Source organism: Pleurodeles waltl, chromosome 7, assembly GCF_031143425.1.
Source record: "Pleurodeles waltl isolate 20211129_DDA chromosome 7, aPleWal1.hap1.20221129, whole genome shotgun sequence".
Taxonomy (NCBI): Eukaryota; Metazoa; Chordata; class Amphibia; order Caudata; family Salamandridae; genus Pleurodeles; species Pleurodeles waltl.
The window spans coordinates 1195919845-1195946942 of NC_090446.1; the positions used below are offsets into that span (position 1 = coordinate 1195919845).

The 27098-nt window shown below is 42.8% G+C and overlaps 1 protein-coding gene across 1 annotated transcript in view; it reads left to right on the forward strand.

The window, feature by feature from the left end:
* The first annotated feature begins 938 nt into the window (after positions 1 to 938).
* CFAP52 (cilia and flagella associated protein 52) overlaps positions 939 to 27098 on the forward strand; it is a 76709-nt gene continuing 50549 nt past the window's right edge. Inside the window, exons 1-3 of the mRNA XM_069200324.1 lie at positions 939 to 1138; positions 11645 to 11844; positions 19474 to 19610. Coding sequence (XP_069056425.1) covers positions 1075 to 1138; positions 11645 to 11844; positions 19474 to 19610 — 401 coding nt within the window. The 5' untranslated portion in view covers positions 939 to 1074. The remainder of the gene's footprint in view (positions 1139 to 11644; positions 11845 to 19473; positions 19611 to 27098) is intronic.

Here is a 27098-nt window from a genome sequence, read left to right on the forward strand (position 1 = left end):
TATTTTTTGCTTGACCAAATCTTATGCTCACTGTGTCTCCTTTTCTGAAAGTACACTTCAGTAGATTAGTTCGCGATGTGTGTTGTACTTGCTCATGGTTAAACAACTGTTGTGTTGCTCCACCTATAATAAACAAATCCACTTCTAGGGCGCAAGTAGCAAATTAACTGCCCTTGGTTCTTTGAGGGAATAGTGGGGGCATGAATGCCTGCGTACATTCAGAAACTATCGGTTTAAAATGCCACCTGAATGAAGCGGTACAAATATTTACACTTTTTCTACTCTGAAGGTTAGCATGTTTTACGGGCCCAATTTGTACATAGCTCGGTTTGTGCGGAGGTTCTAAGAACCCAAGCCGGACCCTTGGCTCTCCTCTCCCTACTAATTTGCTAGATGGTCCGCATCTACTCGTGAGATCCGAGAGTATTTGGTGTCCCCGGACACGGCAAGCTCTGCCTCTACATCCGCAGAGCGCACCAATGGTGAAGCACCTAAGACCACCCTGAACTTAGACTTCCGCAAGGTCTAACCGTACAAAGACAACTCACCCACCTGCTGTTCGTTAACTGCGGCGCGGAACTCTGCATTAATAACCCTCTTCCTCCCGGAACTCCGATTGTATCCTAAATGGCACCTCCCATTTCGCTCCCAACCTGTTTAAGTTCCCTTAGACCACTCTCTTTGTGTCTCTGGGTTTTTCTTTTTGAAATTCCAGTCCCACGTGCCCCAACAGTGTAGCCTGAAGGAATGACCCCGAGTTAAAAAAAAACAATTACACCACGAAACGACTCCGAGTGTCCCCGCAAGCTCTCCGAGCGCTTGAGCGCCCCATACTCTGCCAAGAAAGGACCGCGTTGATCACGTGACAAACGTGGCCGACGTCGTTGCTAACGTCGGTCGCTATGGGAACTTGGTCGCTACCCACGCGCAGCCGGGTCTCTGAGATCTATAAAACTTGGAGACAGCAGTCCCGAAGATAATCGTCCGCCCGCGGAACTACCGCCCTAGGTTCCGGGTACGACAGGGGCCCCCCACGCATCATCATCAGGGTGCAACAGCCTCCGAAACCTGGCCATGGCTGAAGACACCCAGGAGGAGGTGCCCCAGCTGGAACTCGAGGCCATCATTGGGTTCAACGGTAGGAAGAACATGGCCTTCAATCGCACTATTCATTTTGTGGCCAGGCCATCCATTGTCGCAGTTTAGGAGTATTCAATGAGCCTGCCCTTAAGTAGAGCCCATGGTTCATTGCGCTGCTGTTTTTACTCCCATGTAGATGATCGCTGCTTGTCTTTTCCTCCCGTTGAGTATCAGCAGTGTAACTTCTGGATCTCAGATGAACGAATGCAATTGCCGAGTTTTGTGACAACCCTTCTAGGCTACGAGCAGCCGGGTGCCTCGAGCTGACACAGGATTTGATATCCCTCTTGCAGCCCTGCACCCGGTGACCTGTACGGAGGGTCCGCCGTTTGTTTATATGACATCTGGGAGGGAGCAACTCGGGTGGGTTGGCGACCTCTATAACGCAGCTTTAGAAACCGACTTATCTTTTAGAGATGTTAATAAAGAGAGACATAAACATCTGCAGTGAATTATATAATGTGGTTAATATGTATACGTAGACCTGGGTGTAGAATTAGAATAATTATGGCCATTAAAATAGCACGGGTTGCTAACTACTTGTATAATGAAAACTTAGCTAGGGAACAACATTGACCAGATCCTAGTTAATAATATTGTCATCGGGGAGGAGCGCGACCTGTGAGTTCTATCTAGTGTGTTGCGCAGAGGTGGGCTAGAGAACAAATTAATATGGCGAGTGAAGGCAGAGCCTAACCAGAGAGAATAGCCAAAGCACGAAGTGAGCCATTCAAATAACCAGTATGCAAATGATAGAGCAAAGGGCTTGTAAAAACATGATCAAGACTTTTAGGTTAAAAACACAGTATTGCTTGATCACCTGTGTATTATTACTGTATGTCGCTGCATTGACATTTGTTAAGTGGGAGTTTTTAAACATAAACCTTTTTCCTCACCACCAAGGCCATGACAACACTGCCATGAGTAAACCAAGGGATGTCAGTTTTTCATGTGCATTAAATATTCATTGCCTATATTTTCTATTAACACATACGTTCGTTTTTATAGCACACATTCTCAAGTGAGTTTCTTCAAAATTACTTCTGATTTGACCCTCAATTAAAATGACCTAACTTAGAGCAATATTTTCTACAAGTGCAAATACTCACGTTAGTTCAACTTGATACGATATGTATTGAGGGCCGTATTTATACTCCGTTTGCGCCGAATTTGCGTCGTTTTTTTCGACGCAAATTCGACGCTAAACTAACGCAAACTAACGCCATATTTATACTATGGCGTTAGAGGCGAATAGCGCCAAAGTTCCCGGAATGTGCGTCATTTTTTAGCGTGAACCCCTTCCTTGCGTTAATGATATGCAAGGGAGGCGTTCCCGTCTAAAAAATGACTCCCAGGCCTTTACGTGGTATTTATACTCCCGGGCAAAAGAGACGCCCGGGAGTGGGCGTGGCTAAAAACGGCGCATTTGCGCCGCTTTTTAACGCCTGGGTCAGGCATGGCGTTAAGGGACAAGTGGGCTCAAAATGAGCCCAGAGTGCCCTCCCCTGCCCCCAGGGACCCCCCCTGCCACCCTTGCCCACCCCAGGAGGACACCCAAGGCTGGACGGACCCACCCCAGGGACATTCAGGTGAGTATTTTTTTTATTTTTTTTTAATAATTTTTGGTGGCATAGGGGGGCCTGATTTGTGCCCCCCTACATGCCACTATGCCCAATGACCATGCCCAGGGGACAGAAGTCCCCTGGGCATGGCCATTGGGCAAGGGGGCATGACTCCTATCTTTACAATGATAGGAGTCATGTTGATGGGGGATGGGCGTCGAAAATAAATGGCGCAAGTCGGGTTACGACGATTTTTTCGACGTAACCTGACTTGCCCCATTTTAAGACGCCCATGCGCCATGTTCCCCCTACGCCGGCGCTGTCTGGTCTACGTGGTTTTTTCCCACGCAAACCAGGCAGCGCCGGTCTGATTGCGCCGTCTAACGCCATTCCATAAATACGGCGCCCGCATGGCGCTTCAGAATGGCGTTAGACGGCGCAAAACTTTTTGACGCTAAACTGCGTTAGCGCAGTTTAGCGTCAAAAAGTATAAATATGGGCCTAAATGCCAAAATGTCTTTCTTGAATCAATAAGAAAGTTAAAGGCAAAGTAAAGCAGAATATGGTTTTAATGTTAATAACCCTGCCGTAAACAGCTCAGAGGGAAAGGGCCGGCCCCTCAATGACGGCAGAAGGAGAAGGCTCAGCTGCCTTGTGTCTACTGTTGATTTTTAAAACTGCTATAGGGAAGGAACAACTTAGTGCGTGGAGTGCTTTCCTCATTTACATTTTGGCTTGCCAGTCCCCATAGGATATGTTCTGAGCCAGACATTAAGCACACGCCAGGTTCAAGTCATGTGGTGGACTGTGTCAGACCCAGTTTGAGGGGCCATGGGGCAGGCATGGGCTACTGGGCCTCAACCACGGTTGTTAAAGTTGTTTCCCATCGATGTCTCAGTGCCCTTCCTACTACCGTTCTGTAGACTGGGTGAAGTAAAACCCCTTCTGCACGTAACACTCAGGGGCAAGGACGAGTAGTCACAGGTGTCACAAAGAGTTTGTGAGGTGAAGTGCGCAAGCTCAGATATTAACAAACAACAGACCCAATAAAGTGAGTGTCTCACCCAGTGCTTTTCTTTTCAAGAAAGAAACATACTAATGATAAAAGCACTGGACAAAAAGCTGATCATTTATTGCCTTCCTGTCACCATGCAGCACTGCAGGTATGGGCAGACTGGCCCCCAGTCTTCATATTTCACCATCTGCTCTAAATAGTAATCTGCCCCCAGCTTTCAAAAGAGTGAGAGCATCCTTCTCTGGGAGCACACAAGGGCTGTAATTGCAGGTGCACATGCAGGGCCGGCTTTAGCGCTGTTGGCGTCTAGTGCGACAATCATTTTTGGCGCCCTCACCCCCATGACCTGCTTCTCACATTCCCTCACTACCACCTGCCAACAGTGCACCCCATCTCTCCATAGCCCTCCTCACACATACATTTAATGTGTTTTAAGCACTGTAAAGGCTGGCTTTACTACTAAGATTTTATATCTACCGAAATGAATCCTTTTTAGCAATATTAAGAATAGATTAGGGAAAGACGTGAGGAAAAAACGTAATGTCCTAACCTATTTTATGCAGTTTATGTGCAGCTCTTTCATGACAGTTCGTAACAGTCACTGTTCTATATAAGGGTTGTATATTACGAACTGCAGCAACAAAAGAATCTCTGTGACAAAAGCAGTACTGCACCCCGCTATCCACATAAAATACAGATTGTGATGTGCACTTATGTGTTGTTTGCAGCAGGCACATTAACTCTCTGTGCTACCTTATGGTGAGTCAGCTGTCTGTAGACAAAGTTCCAATCTCTCTCTAGCAGGAACATTAATCACAAAAGTTATCTTGATATTTTTATGGCTGCCTGAAAGCTGAATGCACAAGGAACTCTGCAGCATGTAATTTTTTTAAATCGTAAGTTATTGCCATGGCTTTAAGTGGGCCGGGGCCTGCCGGTGCTCAGCACATGCAGTTCTAAAAAGCAGGCGCTGAGACGGGCTCCTTCCGGGTTCTCCATTTTTGCCCTCACTCTGAGGATGAAAAAAAAACTTAACTCAGCAGCTGTACCACCCTGTCCTGCCCTTGATGGAACTTCAAAGAGGCTCCTTAAGTTATTTCACTGTCTCATAATTTTAGAACTGAAGCTTTTTAAATATTTTACACCAAGAAGCCTTTGTTGCTGCTTATTCATCTTATGCAACTAACAACCACTAACAAGGCCATTAGCCCTGGCTTATTGTAACTGTAATGTTACTTTTTGTATTCTATATCTGGATGCAACGCCAGAAAGAAGCAGCAAAATGCCATTCAGGCGGCACACTATGCTAAGCACATATTGTTTAGCTTTCATGTTTTTAAGCCACACCTTTAATTATATCGGGCACTCCCCTTTGAGCGACCCCCAGTTTTTCCATCCAAGTTAAAGCTCCGGTTATTGCTAAACACATTGGCCCCCTGAGGTCAGCGCCCCCTCCCCAGGCCAGCGTCCAGTGCGGCTGCCCCAAAGCCGGCCCTGTGCACATGTTTTTTTTTTTACTCCAGTGAATTTCAGAAAATGTAAGCAGTGACATTCTTCCACCAGTACTGCACTCTCATCTCAAGTCTCCCTCGCGTTTGAGCCCTAGTGTACCTCAAGATGCTGTGTGGTGCTTTACTGCAGTGTGTACTCCCTTTGGAATGTGGAAGGAATTCACTCTTTATCTTTTTCCCATCAGTAGTTAAAAAAAGACACACTGCGTGCTCATTGCCTCTGTACAGAAAGGATCTTTCCTTCAAAGTGTCCATGTTGGATTCACACGCAGTTTGGCAGCTTGTAGTCCTACATTGTAGCTGTCTGTGATTTGCTTGTATGGTCGGATGGTCGTTTATTTTTATTCAACTCGTGTTTATTATTCAAATCATGGCGCACCTAAAAGGGTTATTAAAAACACTAGAAAAAACTGCTGCTTGAGTGAATGTTTTTTTTTTTTTTGTTTTTAAGCTACCGTGGTCACGTTTCGATAGAAGCATATTGTTTTCCTTTTTTTTTCGCAGGGTATGCTTGCAATAAGATTTGATAAAATACACGTTTGGCAGGGCCTGTTCCTTTGGACATTGGGGGATTCTCATTTCAAGGGTCTTCTGGTACTATCAAGGTCTAGCAGTAAGATTAAAGTTTCTGATCTGGAATATCGTCTCTTGCCGATGTCTTTTCTCACTATTGCCTAACTGCAGATCGAATAGTAGGTGTAATTGAAACGTGCGAGCAGTAAAAGCAACAAGCATTGGCAAAGCCAATAGGTTTTGCCTATGCGAAATCTATTAGCATTGTTTTTTTCAAAACATGTTGCACAGCAGTTGGGCTGCTGTGGAACACGGCTTAACCTAAATAAAAAACGCTATGAAGCAGTCAAAGCTGGTCATGTCATAGTGCTTTCTTTTTTTTAACTTTGAGTCATGTTGCACAGCAGGTCTGCTGTGTTTCATGTAAAAAGACACTGTCAAAGTCAATAGATTTTGTATAGGCGAAACCTGTTGGCTTTGCCAATGCTTGTTAAAGATGGAGCCAAGAGGCCCTTCTGTTGGGAACTCAGTGGTTCCCCACCTTTAAATGAAGTGGGTGAACCAGAAGGTGGATGGGTTGTGATGTTTTGACAGATATCTTGTTTCCACCTGAATAAGGCCTTCAGAATAATCAGAACTTGGCTCCTTTTTAAGGCTGTCTTTATTGGGAACGAATAGGAACTCTGAGCTTATCTGTTAATACCTCTCTTCTGCAATGTGTCCAGTATATCTCTGTGTAAGTGACGCTTGCGTGATGCAGTATTGAAAGACAAACAGAAGCTTATTGTCAGAATATGTGGGCATCTTAGCTGTATGCAAATCCGTGACTCATGTTACATCATAGGCATTGTAGGCAAATGTGTTTCTGAATTCAGCTACATGGTCTTCGTTCCAACTATGTAGAAAAGCCTGGCTTCTGCTTCAACTGAGGAGACACAATCGCTTTAAACCGTGGAACATTTTTGTTATTCCTTATGTAGGTCTGTCCTGGATGATAGAGTAGTCTCATAATAACTATGGGCTTTGTTGATAGTTTGGCAGACAGGGTACTCCATTGCAAATGTTAAGACGTACATCAGGGCCGGCTTTAGTGCTGGTTGTGCCCAATGTGAAAGTCTGCTTCTCCCCTCTTACACCATGACCTTCTTCACAAAATCCCTCATTACCACCCTCCAGCAGTGCCCCTGTCTCTCTCCATAGCCAGTCTCTGATATACATTTCATTTTTTTTATAGCACAAATCATAGTTCACTCACACTCAGTTCTGTGATCCGCATCTGCACGATCTTTGCAGCAGGCACATTAACCCTCTGTGCTACTTTGAGGAGTCAAAACTGCCACTTGACACAATTCCAATCCCTCACAGCAGGAGCATTAATCAACCAAGTTATTTTGACCTCTTTATTGTTGCCTGAAAACTGCTGGATGCACAAGGAAGTTCACATGCTTTTAACCCAACAGTTATTTTTATACACAGCTCCCCCACTCCCTCCCATCCCTCTCACACCCCCCCACACCAAACAGCGCCAGGTTTGGCTGCACTGGTCGCACTGCCCTAGAGCCAGCCCTGGGGTACATAATCAGTCAAACTGATGGCCCGTCTGCCCTATGTAGAGATGGGTGGACCGTCAGTTTTCTGTCAGTGGACTCCTACTGTTGGCCCTCTCTACAAAAAGGTAACTCCCATGAAGTAGGGCCGTCGGATTAAACTCATCATACCAGCTGCTCCGTTTAGAGTGGATGGTCTGATGGGTTTTCTTTTCTGTCTGTCACTGCAAAGAAAACGTGGAAGTGAGGGTCCGAAAAAAAGTATTCACCCCCGCACCCTGCGTGAACTCCAAGGATGTGGGGTCATTAGCTTTCTTGCTTTACAATAACAAACTCGCATGTTGGTAGATTCATTTTGAAAAACAAAACAATTGTTAAAAATGTGGAGGATGGCTTTCAAACCAGACAGGGGATGTCAACCAGAACTTTTTGCACCTTGAATGGATACGCCATAACAGCAGTTCCTGTTAAGGTGCAAAAAAACGAGTGAACTGTAGTCTGTTAGGGTAGTGGACATAATGTTCTCCTCCACCATGAAGGGTGGCATGCCGTCCCTCAAACTTTTTATAGGGCCATTCAGGCCTGGTTTAGGGTTTGCAACAGAGCAACCTGACTGGCAAACTCTCGGTCTGCCTGTCTCATTTACAGGTGTGTGAACCTTTAAGTTTTTTGTCAACAGGGCTCCTTTCGATGGCTCGATTGAGTAGGAACTATTGGAGGAAGTCACTACACCACCAGCCCTATTGAGAGTGGATGATGTAATGTCTTACTTTGTCCATCATTATCAGGTAAAACCTGGTGGTGAAGGACAGAAAAGAGACCTGGGCTCTTTCCCCCACAACCTGGGCTCTTTCTCCCAGGAGGTGGGGTGATAAGTCTTTATTTTTGTTTGTTTTTCAGAAACAAATTACCACTTTGGGTGTGATGGAAGTTCCTTTCATGGTTAAGAAAAGACTGCTGCCTGCGGTTGGCTTTAAATCTGACGTACAGTAGTCTTTGAGCGTCATGGAGGTTATGTCCTCCGCCACCCTGACGGATAGAATACTGTCCGCCAAAGCCCAACTCAGGCACAATGTTACAATGTCTGTACTCTGTGCTTTCGTTTTTTTATGTCACAATTAAGCAACCACACCCAGCCTCTCAGTGGCATTGGCGAGCATTTTTGCCAACTGATGACACTGATTGGAAAGAAATAATTCCCTTCTGAAGATCCCTAGTATCTTTATAACTCTCAGCATCGCACCTTTTTAGCTTAGTAAGAAAGGGGAGTGTCATTTAAGACCTCCCCAGTTGCAGTTCCCAGAGAGAGACTAACAACTCTATGGGTCAGGATTACATACTGATTTTTGTCAAAAATCAAACTTTAATCTTGAATCAAGCCGATCGAGAGTTTGGAAATGTTTTCTCTTTTGGTGGCTTTCACACACGTACTTTACTCTACCAAGGCCAAAGGTTTTATCTCAAATAACATATGCTGGCCTGCATACTTCTAACTCTTATCTGGTCTCGGGACATCTAGCCTATCCAGAAGGCAAGGCCTACGAACGCCTGGATGTCCTGGCCTGCTACAACAGGAAGACTGCTACGAAAGGTCCTCTGTCCACCTAAACGGGCAACTGGCAACATTCACCTATTGGCTTTTATTGGGTTTGGGTGGGGATTTTACCGTGCTCTCGCCGTTCTTTTTAATAGAGATGCAGGAGCGGTATCCCTCCAGTTTCACTGTGCAAAAGATGAGTGCTAAGTAATAGAGCCAGTGGCGTAACAAAGGCCACCGCAGCGTAGTACCCTGGCCTGAGAGCTCCTGAGTGTCTCGAGAGGGGGCCCCGGCCTCTACTTTGCAAGGGGGAGGAGGGGGGGCTCGAGATTCGTTACGCCACTGAATAGTGCAGTGTTCGTTGTGTAAAGACCAGCCATCTTGCTGGGACGGAGGGGGTGTGGTGGTGAGTGCCGACATTTATCATGTGATTATTGTCTCTTCACAATCTCAATGATGCAGATCAATTCCTCCCGCTTCACAGTTCCGGGATCTGGAAGGACACGCCCTCTGTGTGGCGGAAAGAATGCCGAGCGTGTAACTGTAATATAAGGCGTGCATTACTAGGTATTTATGTGAACACGTGCGAGATTTGTGAGTAACTGTATAGCGTCTGTGTACTGAAGTATATTCATTAGGTGTTCAGTCACTGGTTATGTACATTAGTTGGTAACATGACAAGCCTTCACCATGCATCTGTTTCTGAATTTACGTATACCTATGCAGTTGCTCCTGAGAAACAGTCGAAGTAGCTTGACACCTGCTCACCACTAGAGGGAAGCATATTTCCAGTTTTCATGGCTGTCAGAATTCCATTCTCAATAATAATAGGTTCTATGTACTTTCCTTTCTATGTGTTACATTGTATTCATTTTCAGGGCTTTGTTAGTCGTATGTAGTGCCTTTACTATTGCTAGTTAATTAGTGTGAGTTACGGCATATCGTGTAAAGTTAGTGTAAGTGTGAACATTGGGAAGATAAAGAGACTTTTTACACCAGCTCAACGACTATTTGAGGGGCCTGGATAATTTATAAAGTGCAAAATGTAATATTTGTAAGTGCAGGTATGAAGTATTTGAAGTATCTTTCATTGAAATCCCCTATTAGTAACTTTCCTACAAGTGTTTATCGGCTCTCTGTTGCTGTTGTGGCTTCTTTACAGTAAAGATTACTCATAGCTATAATATTTATATATATTTTATAGTTATTTATAAAGTGCATTTACCACAACATTTGTAAACAAGGAAGAAATAAGAAATATTACAATGTTTTCTGGCAAATAATAATTCTCGGTATTGGTATAAACAATTAATAACATTTGTACCATCTCTTCCTGCTTTGAAGCACGATTTAGCTCCTCTTCTTTTGCTCCGTCTCCACCTTTGTTTTCTCTCTTTTTTGCGTTTTATTTTTTTTTGCTTTCCAATTTTGTTTTACAATATTTATTGGTACTTTAAAAAAAATATTGAACAATGTTTTAATATAGACTTACGGTTTGGGTGTTGGCAGAATGCAGAACCTTCTATGATGAAATGAAGTGGAGTTGTTAGGGAGGGTTCCACACCACAGCAGCGTTGTAGGTTCTCACTATTTTAAAATCTTCACAATACAGTGCTTTTATATTCCATGTTCTGCATTACAGCACTTACCTGCGCTGCCGGACGCCGCCTAGGTGCTCCTGCTGTCTCAGTGCATCTCTGCTCCCCTTCCCACCCAATCCAGATGCTTCTCTTATACTGTTAAACAGCATGAGAGAAGTGCCAGGATTGGCTGAGTGGGCTGGGAGGGAGTGGGAGCCGGCCCTTGGTCTCCACCTGGATGTAAAATACAGCTCGGTGGAGAGTTCTAAGTGCGCATTTCAAACTGACGTGCTCACTTAGAGCGCACCAAGCACTCCTCCTCCCTGGTGATGTGGGGGTTGCTGGCCCCACCCCGCCCTACAGTCCACAGAAAACGAAAATTATAATAAAGTATTTTTATTATCATTCTATTTTTCTGCCTTTCAGCAGTGGGGTGACGCTCCTCTGTCATAGCAGAGGGGCCGCCCCTGGAATCCTTAGGGAGATGAGAGGACTCAACCCCCCCAAGGAGATCTGCTTCCTCTAGGATGTTTGAAAGAACTCAGTGAATCAGCAGACCACGTCCTTCCCTCTGACCGACCAACCCACCAACCCAACAACCCAAAATATGTTGTCTATGGTTAATAATAAACCACTGGTGAAAACTCATGCACCGTAATTTACAATGGAAACGAAGATTTCTCCTTTATGATCTATTTGTCGAAGGATGATTTTTGCAGCCTTAGTTCACAGACTTCACCCAAAAACATAGTCAGAAGCTTTGGATATGCACATGGAGATTGAGTCATTTGTAGTGGATTTTCTGGTTCTGATTTGATTCTGGGTTGAACACGCAAACTGAGACCTTGCATATTAGTAAACATAAGTAGTTTGGTTATTTATAGACTACTACGTGTAGGATTCTGTTTGTTATTTTGAAATAAAACACACAAAAGTGAACAGAAGAACACATAGTTCAAGACAGCAGGTGATAAGCTATACATCGCAGAGGAAATTCGACAGTACCGCATAGACATCCACAACTCCATAGTAATTTGAATGCTTCCAATGCAGCCTCCAGTATGCCAGTCACCTAGAGTATCTAGCACATTACTGATGGATTTTGCCTGGGCGCCATGCATAGAACTGAGCATTTTTGACACTTGGTATGAAGGTGATCAGGGGTTGTGTACCTTTTTGTTACTGTTCTTCCCCCTTCATTAGGCTAACCTCTTCCATTTATTTTGCTTCTTCCAATAGGGCATGTCCCTTCTGGCCTGATTAGCCACCCCGATAGGGAGCATCTCGTTTACCCTTTGGGGTGTATGGTGATTATTCAGAACATCAATACCAGTAAACAGCATTTTCTTCAAGGGCACACCAATAATGTCTCCTGCGTTGCTGTCTCCAAGAGCGGGAGGTACGTCGCCTCCGGACAAGTCACATATATGGGCTTCAAGGTAAGTCACATATGCAGCATCTGGCATTTCTAAATAATTAATTATTTTCATGTTTGTCTGACATTGTGCCATTTTTGGAACGAATTAAAGTAATGAATGTTTTCCATATAGAAGCACAACACATTTCTGAATTGACAAACGGGTCATTTCAACGGAAATTGCCAAGTAGCAAGGAATCTTTTTTTTCTTTTTTTCTTCTCACAGTTCTTGGACAGGAAACCCCATAATGCCTTCTGTGTTTGGGAGACACACAGAGACCGGCTCCGTGAAATGACACATGGACTGTAAGGCCCAGGATTCATTCAGCTCAGTGACATACAAGCTTGCACACTCAATGGTGACAGACACAAGGCCATTCTCGCACACACAAGTTTGTAATTTGGGCCTTAGCACGACATTAGAGGCTGGCACGTTGTCACCTCATTTGTATAACAACTTCGTAAGAAAATCTACTCTTATGCGTACCAGAATGTGAAAAGTAATTTCTGCATAAAAGTGCATTCCTCAATGATCTGCATGCAGTCTGCCTGGTCAGACATATATCAAGTGTTCACACATCAGTGTCCAGAGCAGACTAGGCAAGATGGAGTCCTGCAAGGAGCAGCAACACGCTGTTCTTGCTTTGGCTTGTGATGGCATTGCTACTCCTGTTAAAAAGAAAGGGTTCATGGTGACATTGACAGGTGTACACTGTGATTTAACCTCTAGAGGGAGCTGGCAGATGTGCTAGGATATTGGTGACAGCTTGATGCAGGGGCCGAAAAAACACCGAAGCACTGGTTCTCTTTGACACACAGTCTGATAACTTGATGTGATATTTTGTATCAATCTATAGGCTTCAGGCAGGTAAACAACAAACCAAGGGAGCTTAACTGCCCCCATTAGTGGTGATTAGTCAAAAACAGAAAATACAAAAATTAAAATAAAAACAGTGAAAAAAAATAATATGCACTTTCTGTTTTTGAATTTCTAACGATAAATAAGAAATCGCCCCAGAATATGTTTTGTGGCGTCGTGTGCAGGGATATTTGAACTCACAAGATGAGTGAGTTGCTGCGCTGCTTGGCAGCTGGCAGAGACTGGAGTTCTCGTGGTTCTACTTCTGGCGGGGAAGTCGTCGAGCTAGAACTAGACTCCGGAGCAAGCAGAATGCCCTTTGTTCTATTGTTACTCTGCAAAGTAGATAAAGATGTTTTGCCGCATTCTGGATGGATATTTATTTTATGCGTTTCCACTGGTCGTGCTTCCGCAGCTAGTAACAGGCAATCTATCACAGGGAGGCTCCTGGTAAGTGTGAGTGCAGTCTTTGTGGCTCGAGCACCATTAAAAATTGAACACCCAGTTTGCAGGACCGAAAGTACATCGTCTGCAATAAGAGGCGCACACCGGCAGATACACCTGGTGCAGTGAATGCCTTTCTGATGAAGGTCTCTTTATAGATGCTGGATTCATTGATAAGAGGGTGAACCGGCCATACCTAGTAGAACATACTTTGCAGTGAGGGGGATATTAACATGAGAGAGTAAACAAATATTACTCTTTCATCAACTGCTGCTGGGTTTAATAAATGAACATGTCCAACTGAGATCTTTTAGAACTTGGCTTGCAATTTCTGGTAGTCTCTTTCGTTTATTTTCAGTAACCGCCGCTGCTGCTGAAAGGAATCCGTCTGCAGGGTCAGTCTTTTCTTGTTTGAATGATGCCAACATTCTGGAGCCTGGTGTGCCATGTCACATACAGTGAGCACTGGATGTGCTAGTTTAAGAGAGGTCTGTGCCACTGTTTGGGCCTGACAGATGCCTTAAATATTAGGATTTAACCAGGCACAATACATCGATACAGTTGAAATAGAAAACAACACAGCAACAGCTGGCTGTGTAATTCTGTCAGTGTAACACTATACACGCATGAGCTGCTCCAAACCACAACCAGACCGCGTGCTCACCATACCAGACCTCTTAAGATACTTGGATTTCCTTCATGCTTGTTGCCATAGAGGCCGATCACTAGCCTAACTCCTGCAGCTAACCGTTTTAGGTATCGGCTACAGGCATCTTTAGCTCTGGTGCTTTTGTGTTTATTGTTTGCTTTGTTTGAATTAATGTCCTTGCCTTTACTCAATCAGTCACCAGTGGTACTAACAACATACTGATAATGAAAACATATATTTATATATGATAAGTACAGATAGAAAGGTATTTACCCTATTTCAACTTTTATTAGTAGGAAGTCTACATTTCTGGTCCAATTCACAAAGGCAGTTATGGGTAGGTGAAGTAGTACTCCTGTAGAACTCGTTCACTTGCTCATAAATGCCTGTGTGAATGAGCCTCATGGACTACATGGTTCTTTTATGCACAAATGCCACATGTATGATCTCTCTATATACTGAATCCATCTGTGCAAATGCCACTTTACTTGTATGGTCTCTACACGAAGTAAAGGTCTTTCCTCCTCTAAGGACACTAACTGCATGTATGGTTCATTTCTAAAGGCTCCTTCTAACACAAATGAAGCCTCTGGTCATGCTCTGCAGTCACTTCAGAGGACTACGTAAGATAAGCAAACAGGAGAGTGTTTCTCCTTTAATTGAAATGTATCCCAGTGTAGACTTCACTGATCTGCAGAAATGGCCTTCTAGGCCAAGGCAAGGGGGAACTAGGGGACGGTTGAGTGGGTTGGGAATGTCACGTTTGTTCCCGGTCTGAGCCACTAAAGTGTTCTTCCAATGTATCCTATCTATCCGTATTCTATGTAGAGAGTGGAGTACTCACTTATTTAAAGAGTAGTATATACGTTTTATTTAATCTAAATATTAGTTCTCGTGGTTTGAATTACAATATGCTGATATTACATATACAAGTGTACATACATTAGTTTATTTAGCTCCGAGTCATTCTCTGGTACATTAATCCATAGCTATTGTAGCTCATATATTGTTAAATCGATATGTTGTGTTTAACATCATTGATGATGTTGTCATGGCAACCAGGTTCTTTGAAACTACACTGTCCAGGTGTTAGACTGGCTGATGTCCTGCCTAAGCAAGAAGGAATAAACAGTTATCTTGCCTCCTTTCTTTTTGTTCTCCGCTTAAGGATGCCGGTAATGAGATTCCCTCAAAATTCTATTATTTTGTCATGATTCGTACTTAGGGACTGATTTAATTTTTGTCTGTAAGGATACCCCGTCACAATGACGATGGAGTATCCTTCACGCCAATAATGAGGTCCGCCCGCCGAATTTAAATGTTGGCAGACCTTAGGGTTAATCACGGCAGAGACTTCTTTGTCTCTTTCATGATTAATCCCCTCTGGCAGCCCTCCAGAGGCTGACCTGTCATTCCACCCTCCTAATTTACATGGGCGGAATGACAGGTCAGTTTCTGCTGCCCATCATTGCCAGGAAAAACTTGGTGGTAATGGACAGTAAAATCTGCTACATGCTCCCCTCACCATGGGAGCGGTTAGGACTCCCATGGTGAGGGAAGCATTGTATTTTTTATTTAAAAAAAACTCTTTGGGATTTTCTTTTTGAAAATAAAGAAAGGAACCTGGTTGGTATAGGGCTCCATCCAGTTGACAAAGCCCTATACCAAACTGAATAAAGCATTGACGGGAACAGCTGTGACAGCGGTTCCTGAAAATGTGTTTTATAAATGACTGCCGGCTTGGCATGCATTGATAAAAGTGACAGGCTGTCCCTCCACCAGGGCCACGTAGTAATTTACTCCATCACCTTGGCGGAACAGCAGGTCATCTGCCATTGTATAATGAGGCTCTTAGTGTGTGCATGGGGCCTTTGGCTAGACCACTCTATTACTTGGGTCTGATTGCTCAGTGGTCTAATACCTCCAGTGCAGCAATCTTAGAGTTGACTTCCTTGTTCAATCTCAGGTTCAAATCTTAGTTAGACTACTCAAGCTGTCATCCTGTGCAGCCCTTAAATGAGTACCGTTGAGTTGTGTAACAATAAACATCTATTATTCAGTGACACGATGCCAATTAGTGTGAACATGCACTTTACAAATACATGTTCTGTGTTAACAGGACCGCACATCTACATCTGCTATTCAGACTCCTGCATTTCTATTTGATTGTCTCATTTCGAAACCATGGTGAATATCAAGCAATTTCTTAAACCTGAATCTCGCCAAGCAAATGGTGCTTTTGACACCACCTGATTTTACCGAGTGGAGCGCTAATGTCTGGCTCTAGTTAGAGGGCCACCACTCTTGTCTACAAAGGCATTTCAGAACCTGGGTACTTATATCGATGACAAACTATTGCATGCTATTGTAACCAAAGACCCTAAAATAAATACTGCCGTTTATCGAGCTATAATTACTCGTGCCAGTCATTAGTGCCCTGTATCATCACTTCTGCAACTATGGCAGTTGAATCTACCTGGGGGAACCTGAGAAGCTGCTGAACTAACTTCAGCTGATCCAAACACTACCACTACTTTGACAACAGGTATTGCTTGGAGTGACTTTGCCTTTCCAGTAAAACATTCTTTGTACAAGTTGCCCCCCTGTTGCAGGGTAATGTCTAAGGCCATACTAATTACGTTTAGCATTGTTTACCTGAATTCCATAAAAGTCCAAAAAAAAGTGATCACCCTTTTCATATCTAAATAGGGGTCACACATGGTATTTACCCTTATTTTAATGCAGTATAACTATGCCTTTCTAGGTGTAGAGACTCAAGTGAGCTTGGCAATGCCTCGCAAAGAGATGCTGAGTTCAGGATGAACTTTTTCATTTTTCAAAGGAATTCAATTTATTTTTCATGTAGAGATATATATATATATATATATATATATATATATATATATCATTTGATGGTGCTGGCTGTGGGCATCTAGGGCATTAAGAAGTGGGCACAGAGCTTTTTCTGTAGCATCTCCAAAATATTAGAACTCACAGTTCCTTCATATAAAACCATCTCTCCAACAGTTATAGAAATCTTTCAGTACATCATTGTTTCTTCAGGTGTTTTTCTGCCTTATCTTTGATTATTTCGTTCTACCTGGGGGTTTTCTTTTACGTGCAGTTGTAATACTGATCAGCGCAATGAAGCTTTGGTGTAAGTGCTTTTTAAAAAAAAAAACATAAATAACTAGCAATTAACATAACATTCAAGTCAACAGAGATACAAAGATCGCCTTTTACATATCTAAATTTGTGTCCCAAATGGCATTTACTCTTATTTTAATGTATTATGACCGCACATTTCTAGGTGTATAGACTCAAGTTAGCTTGTAGTGTTTGATTCGTGAAGACATTACCAGAAGAGGTTTAATTGGATTCTAGGCACTCAAAATATGTACTAGTCCCTTGTGTTTGGTAAAGGAGTAAATAAAAAAAAAAAAAAAGGTGCCATCAGTATGTAGTATGCTCTTGGTGTGGGAATGCCTCCCGAAGAGATGCTGAGTTCAGGATGATCTTTTTCATTTTTGGAAGGTGTTCAGTTTATTGTTCATGTAGAGATATGTATACTTTGAGCCTCGCTCGAAGTTGAAATCTTATTTTATTTAATTGAATCATTTGGTAGTTCTGGCTGTGGTCATCGTGATGCTGCTCTTCCAACTGAAATGAGGTTGTGTTTGTTATTTGTTCAATGTTAACAGTATGGGTACATACAGATGGCCCTGTCTTGCTGCCTAGAGCTCCCTTGCCCCAAAACTGACCATGCGCATGTGAGCTACATTCTGCCTAGCATAAAGCAGATTTTAGATATGAAATGTCCAGACAGTGCTTATGAGGGCTGGATCCAGAGCAGATTTCATTGATGACCATTGACTCTGAAAATGGTTTGCATTTATATTCATTGGGCTTTATTCACGTAGAAAGTCATAAAAGTATCTGGTGGAGACTACCTCTCCGCCTGCATGGACTTTTTCCATTTTTTTTCTATTCACGCACATTCTTATAAGTCCTCCTGGAAGCTGTACCAGGTGCAGGTTTCTATGTGTACTCTATAGGAAAATCTTTGCACAGGTGGAAGGGTGCCTCCTAGGCGAAATGCGCACTTCCTCCTCCGTGAAACATGTTTTCCCCACAGACAAAGCCATTTCTCTACATTCTCTACACCCCTAGCAAATCTTGGTGTGATCTGTTCCCCTTCCCTTCCTGGAATGGGAATGACGACAGGGCATGTATTCGTTGTAAGCACCGCCCCTTTTCTATAGTTATGCCTAGTGTGTTGTTGGGTTTGATGTAGGTTATGGCAACTGCATAGGTGTTTTGGAGCGATCCCTATCACTCACTGAATTCATCTACTTCAAGTGCCATGCAGCAGACTGAGGACCAAGTCTGTAGTCCATCCAAGAATGCTTCCACCCCACCTGCAAGAGTTATAGGTGGCACACATTCCCATCGGAGAAAGCTCCAGCATTTTTCCCCTTTGGTTCCTGTGTTTGCAGAGCTTCTGGCCTCCCAGTACTGTGTTCGATTGGCTGGCTCTTTCTCCTACCTTTCAGCACTGCTGTCCCTCGTTTGTAGATGTAGTGTTGGCATTCACATTAGTCCTCTCAGTCAGCGGAGCACCAGATGTTGGTAAGACCGTCAGTATGTGAAGGATGTTCTTCTCTTGTAGTCCTCAGACGTAAATGTGCAGAAAACGACTGTAAAATGTCCTTTAAACTGAAAACATTAAGCGCTAATAGTATAGAAGAAAATCAGGTGGTTGCCAGCATGTAGTACAATATTTTCGTAACTCTCTGTCCTTTCTAACTAAATATACTGGCTTGATGTAGACTATTCATGGTCATCAGTCATTAAGTTAATGTTGTGATTATCTTGTGAGATAAGATACGCATAGCTCAAGAAATGCAGCTTCAGATTTGCTGCCCTGAGATCAGGTCATTTCTGATCCTAGTGCATGGTAATAGAAATAGCCCCTCTCTATAACCCTTTCAAAGGTGATCCTGGCCAAATGTAATAATGCAGTTGGTCCAAAGAAACTAGAAAGTAGCTCTTTTAACATTTTTAGGGTAATAAATGGTTATCCAAGTTCATCAATGTTGCTAGAATTTCTTTATTTTATATCTCCTTTAGAAATATGTTCATAAGTCTGTAGCAGCCATCGATTTATGTCCATGATAGAATTCTGAAGTCAGTCCCTTTGAATTGGGCGAATTCCTTATTGTTAGAAAAACAAATGTGCTATTTATTGCATTAAAAAATCAGGTTGCTCTAGATTCTTACAGGTATTGGTAGACGCTATTACTGTATGTTTTTTAATAGGTATGTTGGATTGATTCCTGTATTGATGTATTGGAATGTCTACAATAAGATTATTTTTATTATCACTATTATGACTTGTCTGGCTAACACTCCCCTAGTTCATCCTTGATGCTTGTGGTGCACTGCTTACAGTGTACATACGATGCCTGCAATCTAGTAAAATCCCCACTTTGCACCTCACATTAAGATGTAAACTGCAGTAATTCCTCTTTGTCAGACTAGGCCCTAACAGTGCAGAGTTATTCTTTAAGTTGTTATTCTAGACATTCCGTTGATACCAGGTAAGTCACTATTCCTTCCTTGATGTTAGCTATTGCGATGGATGTTTATGTATTTTTCACAAACTTTTTTTCATTGCTTCCTTTCTCTCTTCTCTTTAGGCAGACATTATGCTCTGGGATTATGCTAAAAAGGAGCTGTGTGCTAAACTGTCTCTTCACAAGGTCAAAGTTGAAGCCCTTTCGTTCTCTCCAAATGACCTGTACTTGGTGTCCTTAGGTGGTCAGGATGATGGATGGTAAGATACTATGCACATTACAGTGTTTAAACAACTTCTTTTTCCATCTGCCATATCGAAAGCCAGTTAGTTCTCCCGAAACTATGGGGTTTGTTTTGGTGCAGTCTTGAGGCATTTCTGTCTGACACACTCTGCGGATCTTATGGATCAGAGTGGTCTAAGAAAAAGGTAATTATACGCTGTTTTTTTTACATTTGCCAAATTAGTTAGGTTTTTCTGTTAAGGGAAAATTTTGTTTTTTTCTGTTAAGAGACAATTCTTCAGGGACATTTTCTTCCAGTTCCACACACAGCCCGGAGTACCTGAAAGTAGGGATACTTAAAACAAATTTCAAGGTAGTCAAACCTAAAGTATGTTGATGCAAGCTTGTGCTACTTTTCTACACACTGTAAACATAATACGCACATTACCTTTATATGTTATAACCCTCCAAAAGCATGTATGTAGGAGAGATTGTGTACAGTGCCTTAATGTTGAGATGCTAAAAGGACTCTGGACCTCAATTGAAGTTTGGCGGACTGGGTACTCTGCCACAATTATGAAACTGTATTATGTTCGTCAAACTCTCTGTCTGCCAGCTCTGTATAGATGTGGGCAAACCGTCATGGTTCTGCCAGCAAAGCCTCCTCTGGCCCTGCTGTCAGAAACCTTAGACATATGGCCTGATGAATATTGGTTCATTGGTTTGAGTACCCATCCCTGTGTAGGGAGGTCGTTTTGATAGACTTTTTTCCATTTTTTTGCCAGGAAAAACCTGGAGGCCAAACACAGGATGAAAATTCACAGGCTGTCAGTCTTTGGTTTTCAAAAACAACTTCGGCTATGGGAATTTGTTTGGAAAAAAATAATAATAACTTAGCTGATCAGTTGCATTAAACATGGCAGCCACTGAGCAAAGCTTCAGAAGCCACTGTGGAATTCGCTTCTCTGAAGGCATAGAGATTTCCAACAGGTATACAGAAATATTTAAATATGGTGACAGCCATTTTACAGAGTGGCGAAGGTTATGACCTCTGCCACTCTGGCCCGGTGGCAGGATATTCCCCAATCGCTAAATAAAGCTGAATTTTCGTAGGAGAAATTGACTTTTTTATGTTTATGCCCCCCTATTGCCACCTGCACCTGTCCTCCGCCAGCCTTTTCATGGTGGCTGCACTGCCATGAAAAGGCTGGCGGAGGACGAGTAATCTGCAGCGCTGCATGCCCTGGGGTTACACCACCTCCAGACTGCCGGGATCCAAGATCCTGGCGATGCTGGTGGTTCCCTGGCGTTCGGACCGCCAGTGTTGTTATGTGTGGTCTGGACTGCCGCATAGGCAGCGGTCCAGACCGCCACCACGAGTGCAGTGGTTGTAAGACCACCACACTTGTAATGAGGCCCCTGGTGTTGAGCTGACTCCCAGCAAAATTCCAATTCAGCTGCAGTCTCTTAGCGGAAATGATTGAGGAAATCACCAGAATAAAAATAATTCATAATCTACTATGGAATAATATCTTTCAATATTGCCTATTTACTTATATGACTTAAAAGTGAAGGAAACACAGAAAACTCAAAAATGTGTCCAAGGACAGGAGCCAGGACATAATCCAAGAAAACTAATTAGTCTATATGTCCCCAAACAATTTTTTATACTAAGTACCTTAAAAGGCTAAGCCTCAGAAACAGTCCAATACAATGTGCACATAACTTGTGAACAATGCCCAGAAGGAAACCAAAGTGTTCACTTCAAGAACTCAATAAAAATAAGATATGATAAGACAAGGTACCAAATGAATCAAAAACACAAAACTAGACAGATCGAAACATTTTAGATGGATCATCAGATGGCAGAAAAGCATCAGGGAACTTACAGTACAGGAGAAATCCAAGAAATTAATGCAGCACAGGGTCGGGATAAATGGTGTTCTCATGAACAAAGAACAATTGTGACACAAGGAGTCACATGAGTTGTCCTTTTTAAGGTCGTGTGCAAGCACTTTAACTTGTTGTAAGTATTGTGGGCTTTTAACCACATCCACCTCAAGTCCATCACTTTCACTCGTTCATGGCCTTGCCTTTAAAAAATCTCTTGATGTCACTGGTAATTGCTTTATGTTTGTCCCAAATGGGGGTGGGGTGGGTGTGATGCTATTAATTGTGTTTGACCAATGACTTTGTGTTTCACCACTGCGCATATTATTTGCACAATGTTCACCAGTAGCACATTATATGTGTTGTTCAGTTTAGCTGCCTATTGGCTTTAACATGGAGTTAGCCATTACATTCTATACTCAGTTTAGCTGCCTATTGGCTTTGACATGGCATTAGACATTATATTCTGTATTCAGTTTAGCTGCCTATTGGCTTTGACATGACATTAGACATTACATTTGCTATTTAGGTTAGCTGCCTATTGGCTTTAACGTGGGCTTAGACATTGCAGTTGAGACATTGCAGATGAGCTGTGTTTTTCCAAGCTGTGTTTTTCCACATGGTAGACCAAGTAGTGTTGTTCACACCAGACCTTAGCTGATAAGAGCACGTAGATTTTGTGTTTACCTCGCAATCCAGTCTGAGAACGGGGAGCTCAGGAGAATTGGCCTCTCTCCAAGGTTCTTCGCCTCTCACACTGAGTTTGCTTTTAAGGATGACTCTGGGCTACGGAGAGTTAGATTGAATCTGCTTGACTTCAGACAGGAACTAGACGTCAGTTGCCCGTCTCCCGTTTGGGTAGAGAATCTTTCTCGCAGTTGACCGGAGTCATCAACTTGCAGACCCCAGAAAGATGAAGCTGAATATAGGCCCTACCGCCTTGCCCATACGGTGATGAATTTTGACTTTTATGCTTTGCTTTGAAGTTATAATCACATCTATTTGCTGTGTACATTGCAACTGAGAAGTACTTTGATATATTTTGCTTTCAATGCTGCGACTACTTTTGAACGTGTGCTTCCAATCTACTAATTTTGTCTCTCAGGAACTTGTGGGTGGGGAATTAACAACAATAAATGTCTTCTTTAAACTCAGAAGTGCATTCCAGAGAGGTTCTGTAAGCTCAGGTGTGAGATAAGAGGGAAAGCAGAACAGTGGGGAGTTTGTTACTTCATTGCAGACTGATCCTGTTACATGGATAATTGCACAATTGCCGATATACTTCAGTGTAGGTGAACTATTTTTTTCTTTTGTCTCTCCCCTTTGTGCTCCATGGCAGCCATTGCCCTCACAGCGTGAACAGTGCAAACTCCATCAGCGGTAATGGAGCACTGGTCACATTGTTCACACTGCAACCTAATCAGAGTAATTTCTTTTGTCTCTCCCCTTCATGCCCCATAGCTTTCCCCAAAACACTTATAATTGACAAATACTTTACTAAAAAATGTAGTTATCTGCAATGGGGCTCTCCCGGCACAGCGGGAGAGCCAATACTACAATATTTCCTGCACTCGGGAAAAAGTCGCCTCACAATGCTTTGCAAGCATTCTTTTTCAAAACATTTTTGCCCATACATCAGCTTGTGGTTGGAGGGCAATGAGACGACCACCAAAACGCTCAACATGACACGCTCTTTCTGTTTAGGGCATCTCTGGCATCCAAAATAATAACCCCTCCCACCATTCAGTCCCTTTTTAAGCTCTTTTATGGCTGGAACCTTTGTTTTACAGCTCGGAATAGTTTGTGTCCTAAGGGCCTTAGTATTGCAATAGGCCTGCTAGGCCTGAACATGTGTAAGGCACTACAACCTCTAGGGGCTAAATATATGGTTACACTACATTACCTTGAGCCATTATGGTGTCCTTTTGGGGCTGTTCTGGGCATTACAGTCAACATACTACAATAGTTGCTGCACTCAGTCATCCCATAATGCTTTGCATGGCATTCTTTTACAAAACATTTTTGCTCATAACTCACTAGGTTAGTGGGGCCCCCAAAATAATAACCTCCTCCCCCCTCCATTCAGTGTCTTTTTAACTTCTCTCATGACTGGAACCTTTGTTTTACAGATGAGAGTAGTTTCTGTTTTAAGGGTTTTGTTTGGAATATTATTGCAGTAGGCCTGCTAGTCCTGTAAATGTGTAATGCACTATGCCCTTTAGGGGCTAAATATATGGTTACACTGCAATACTTTCAGTCATTTTCTTTTCATGTGGTTATACTCTCTAGGGGCTAACTATATGGTAACATGACCATGTTTCGTACAAATGCTATTTTCACTGTGGTGTCCTCTAGGGGCTGTTCTGAGCATTACAGTCTTACAGCAAATGTTTATTTCTGATAAAGTTTTTTTTGGGGTTTATATGATAATTGTATATGTTTTATTAATCTCTCCTTATTGCAGTTATGACCTTGATTCAGGCCAACTTAACATCCTATTACACTATGACTGTTTGAACACTCTTGATATGTTTGGGTGACCCTTTTAGTTTATTTCTCTTGTTACTCCTCCGTGGTTGTCTTGTTTTGGGACTTGTGTTAGCCAGCAATGCTGACTGTGGGGTGGTGAAAGTGGTATTCTATTGGAATTAGCATGGCAGATTTAAATTAGAATGTTAAATGTCAACATTTTCATTTTTGGCCGCGAATAGAGGAAGAAGGTAAATGGAAGTACTTTAGTTATATGCAGGGCTGCTGGAATTATGTGGCAGGAAAAGACCAAATCATAAGGCGTGGTTGACCAAAATATGTGGCAAGAAAATTCCTGTTATGAATTTACGACGCCAATAGCTCTAACTCAAGCAAATGTGAGACCCATTGCATTGCAAATGCCTGTTGTATGTGAGTGATTAATCATATTGATTGCGTGACATAGAGGGAGGGACCAGGCTCCACAAGTAAAATAAAGTAATAACAACTGATGTAGGTATGGCAATCAAAGAGCTTGACTGTACCAAAGAATTCTTCCTTGCTGGGTAGTTATGGGGAGTGCTATAACTCATCACCAAATCCTATTACTGCCGGATCTCCTGAAGCATGCTGCATGGCCACAATCTGACCAAGCCCAGTGCGGGCTCTTGTATCTGCACTACCACCTACAATGTGTCCCCATCAGAAGATCGTGGTGACAAGCTCATCTGTTTGGGTCAAAGCTTAAAAGTTCGAAACCACTTACCCGCACGCAATAGCAAAAAGTTGCGAGGGATGATGTGGTCCTGCATTCTGTCTCTTCCACAAGGCCATCCCTGCATGAGCCCACCACAGGGACAATTGGATTACCATTGGAAGGAAGTTACAGGTTGCAGGAAAGACATTGTTTCAATGACCTCCAAAGACAAGGAGGCTCTAGAATGGTGGATCATTCCACACCACATCTTTGCAGGAAAAGAGCTGTATCTGAAAGTTGCTAAGCTACATCGCATCACAGATGCGGCCCTTCAGGAATGGGGTATCTCTGGAATCTCTCCACCTGTGTTCAGCAGAAAATGTATACCTGCCGCTCCATCTACTGGAATTGAGAGCACTCAAGTTGGCTTTAAAAGCCTTTGTTTCTCAGATTGCCAATCAAAGGATGTTCATAACATTCGATCAAGGGGGACCAAGACTCTTGCTCGGGAAGCGCAAACCATTTGGCTTTGTCTTTTTCTGCACAAAACACAGGGTTGCAGAATACAGTGACACAACTGGGATTGCCACAAATGGGAGAGAGATATGCAACAACTTCAATTAGTTTCCAACATATTTCATGCCATGCCTCTTGATCTGTTTGCCACCCAGATAGTGCCAAAAGCCCTCTTTGCACAAGCAATTGGTGGAATCCCGACACAGGGCTGGAAGCTCTTCTGATTCCCTGGTCATAGATTTAAATGTATGTCTTTTCTCAAGTCCCTTTCATACCAGGAGGTCTCTGAAACCTAAAGCGATCCATGCATGCTGATTTTAATTGCCCTGGTTTGGGCAAGACAGTTTCGAGCTATGGATCTGCTCATTAGTGGCGACAGCCTTTGTTGGCCTCCTCCCCACAACGTCTTTCTCCAAGAATTCCCTCACTGCCACCCTCTATCGAGCACCTCATCTCTCCATATCTCGATCTCTCACATTTATTTAATTGTATTTGTAGTGCTCATCACAATGTAGGGTGTCAGAGTGCTTTATATCACACCCACGTAATATACAGAGACAATGAATCATACAGGTGTGTAAATCAATATATAAGAACATTTATATGAGTCAATTAGGGCTACAAGGTATAGAGGTCACATTCCATCAATACTGGTGTGCACTATGTGTTAAGATTGCATGGCCTGGAGAAACACAAACTCAGGATTTAAAACTTAACTCAGTTGTTGGGATTGTCTGTACTAATTATTACTACTCATGGAACCCTTTTAGCAACCTTCGAATAAAGAAAGATTGAGAAAGAAAAAAGTTCTAAACCTGAGCCTTGTAGTTTGCATGAAGTTCTTTGATGGTCGTTCATAGCTCACTGTGCCATATTAATTACATTGTAACTCATGAACATTAAGTAACAAACGGTCTCTGTGACAAAAACACAGAAGAAACATGCTGCCCCTTTTTGGTGTAGCCAACCTGGTGCCCTGCATATACTTTCAATTCAGAAAAGATACCCCAACTCCAAAAAAGACAGGCTGTGGCTGTAAGCATCTGCTTTGCAGTGTGAGCAGCACAGCCTGAGACAGGAGGAATACTTGATTTTATGCTTGAGTGCACCCAATCCCCATGCACTGCCTAGGGGCACTGGTTCCACCCATGCCCCCTACCACCTTCCATTTGACTTAAAGTGAACCCATATCTACTTACCAAAGATCACAGGCAGGTTTTACACCACAATCCACAGTCACTCCACCTAACTGCCTGGCTTCTACAGATCTAGAATCTGGACCAAGATGTAGTCCTTAAAATGGAAGAGAATTTTCATTTGGGCAATACATCACAATCTGAATCTTTTAACTTTGTGCCCACACAATCATAAAATCTCTCTTCCAACTTTCTTTCCACAGCCAAAAACTCAGGCTGAGAGGGCTCTTCATTCACTGGAAGTGAAATGTTGTGTGAAATTCTATGTAGACAGGGCAAAGACATTCAGGAAGCCAAATAAACTGTTTGTGTCAGACAGCAATACTAAGAAAGGTTCATTTTCGAATCAGTGCATTGACTGTTGGATTTTCCTTTGCATTGTTTTTTTGCCATAGGAGAGCAGGCAAAGACTTTACAAATAATGTACTAGCTCGTTCAAGCATGGCAGCTACATACGTGCTCTTTGCTGGAGTGCATATCAGTGACATCTGTAAAGTAGCAACTTAGTCCTCAGCACATATCTTTTCAAAGTATTACTGCCTTGACATCCAGAAGACTTCAGAAATGGAAGTGGTGAAGCACTACTATGCAATCAGTTCAATTAAGTTGAGAATCACCACTGTACAATTATTGAACTGCCATAGTAACCATTCACATACTTGAATCTATGAAAAATCTATGGTTGGCGAAGAAATGGTTACTTGTACCGTAGCTCTCCAGCATTAGCATCTTTCACAGATTCAAATGTGCTCACCAAC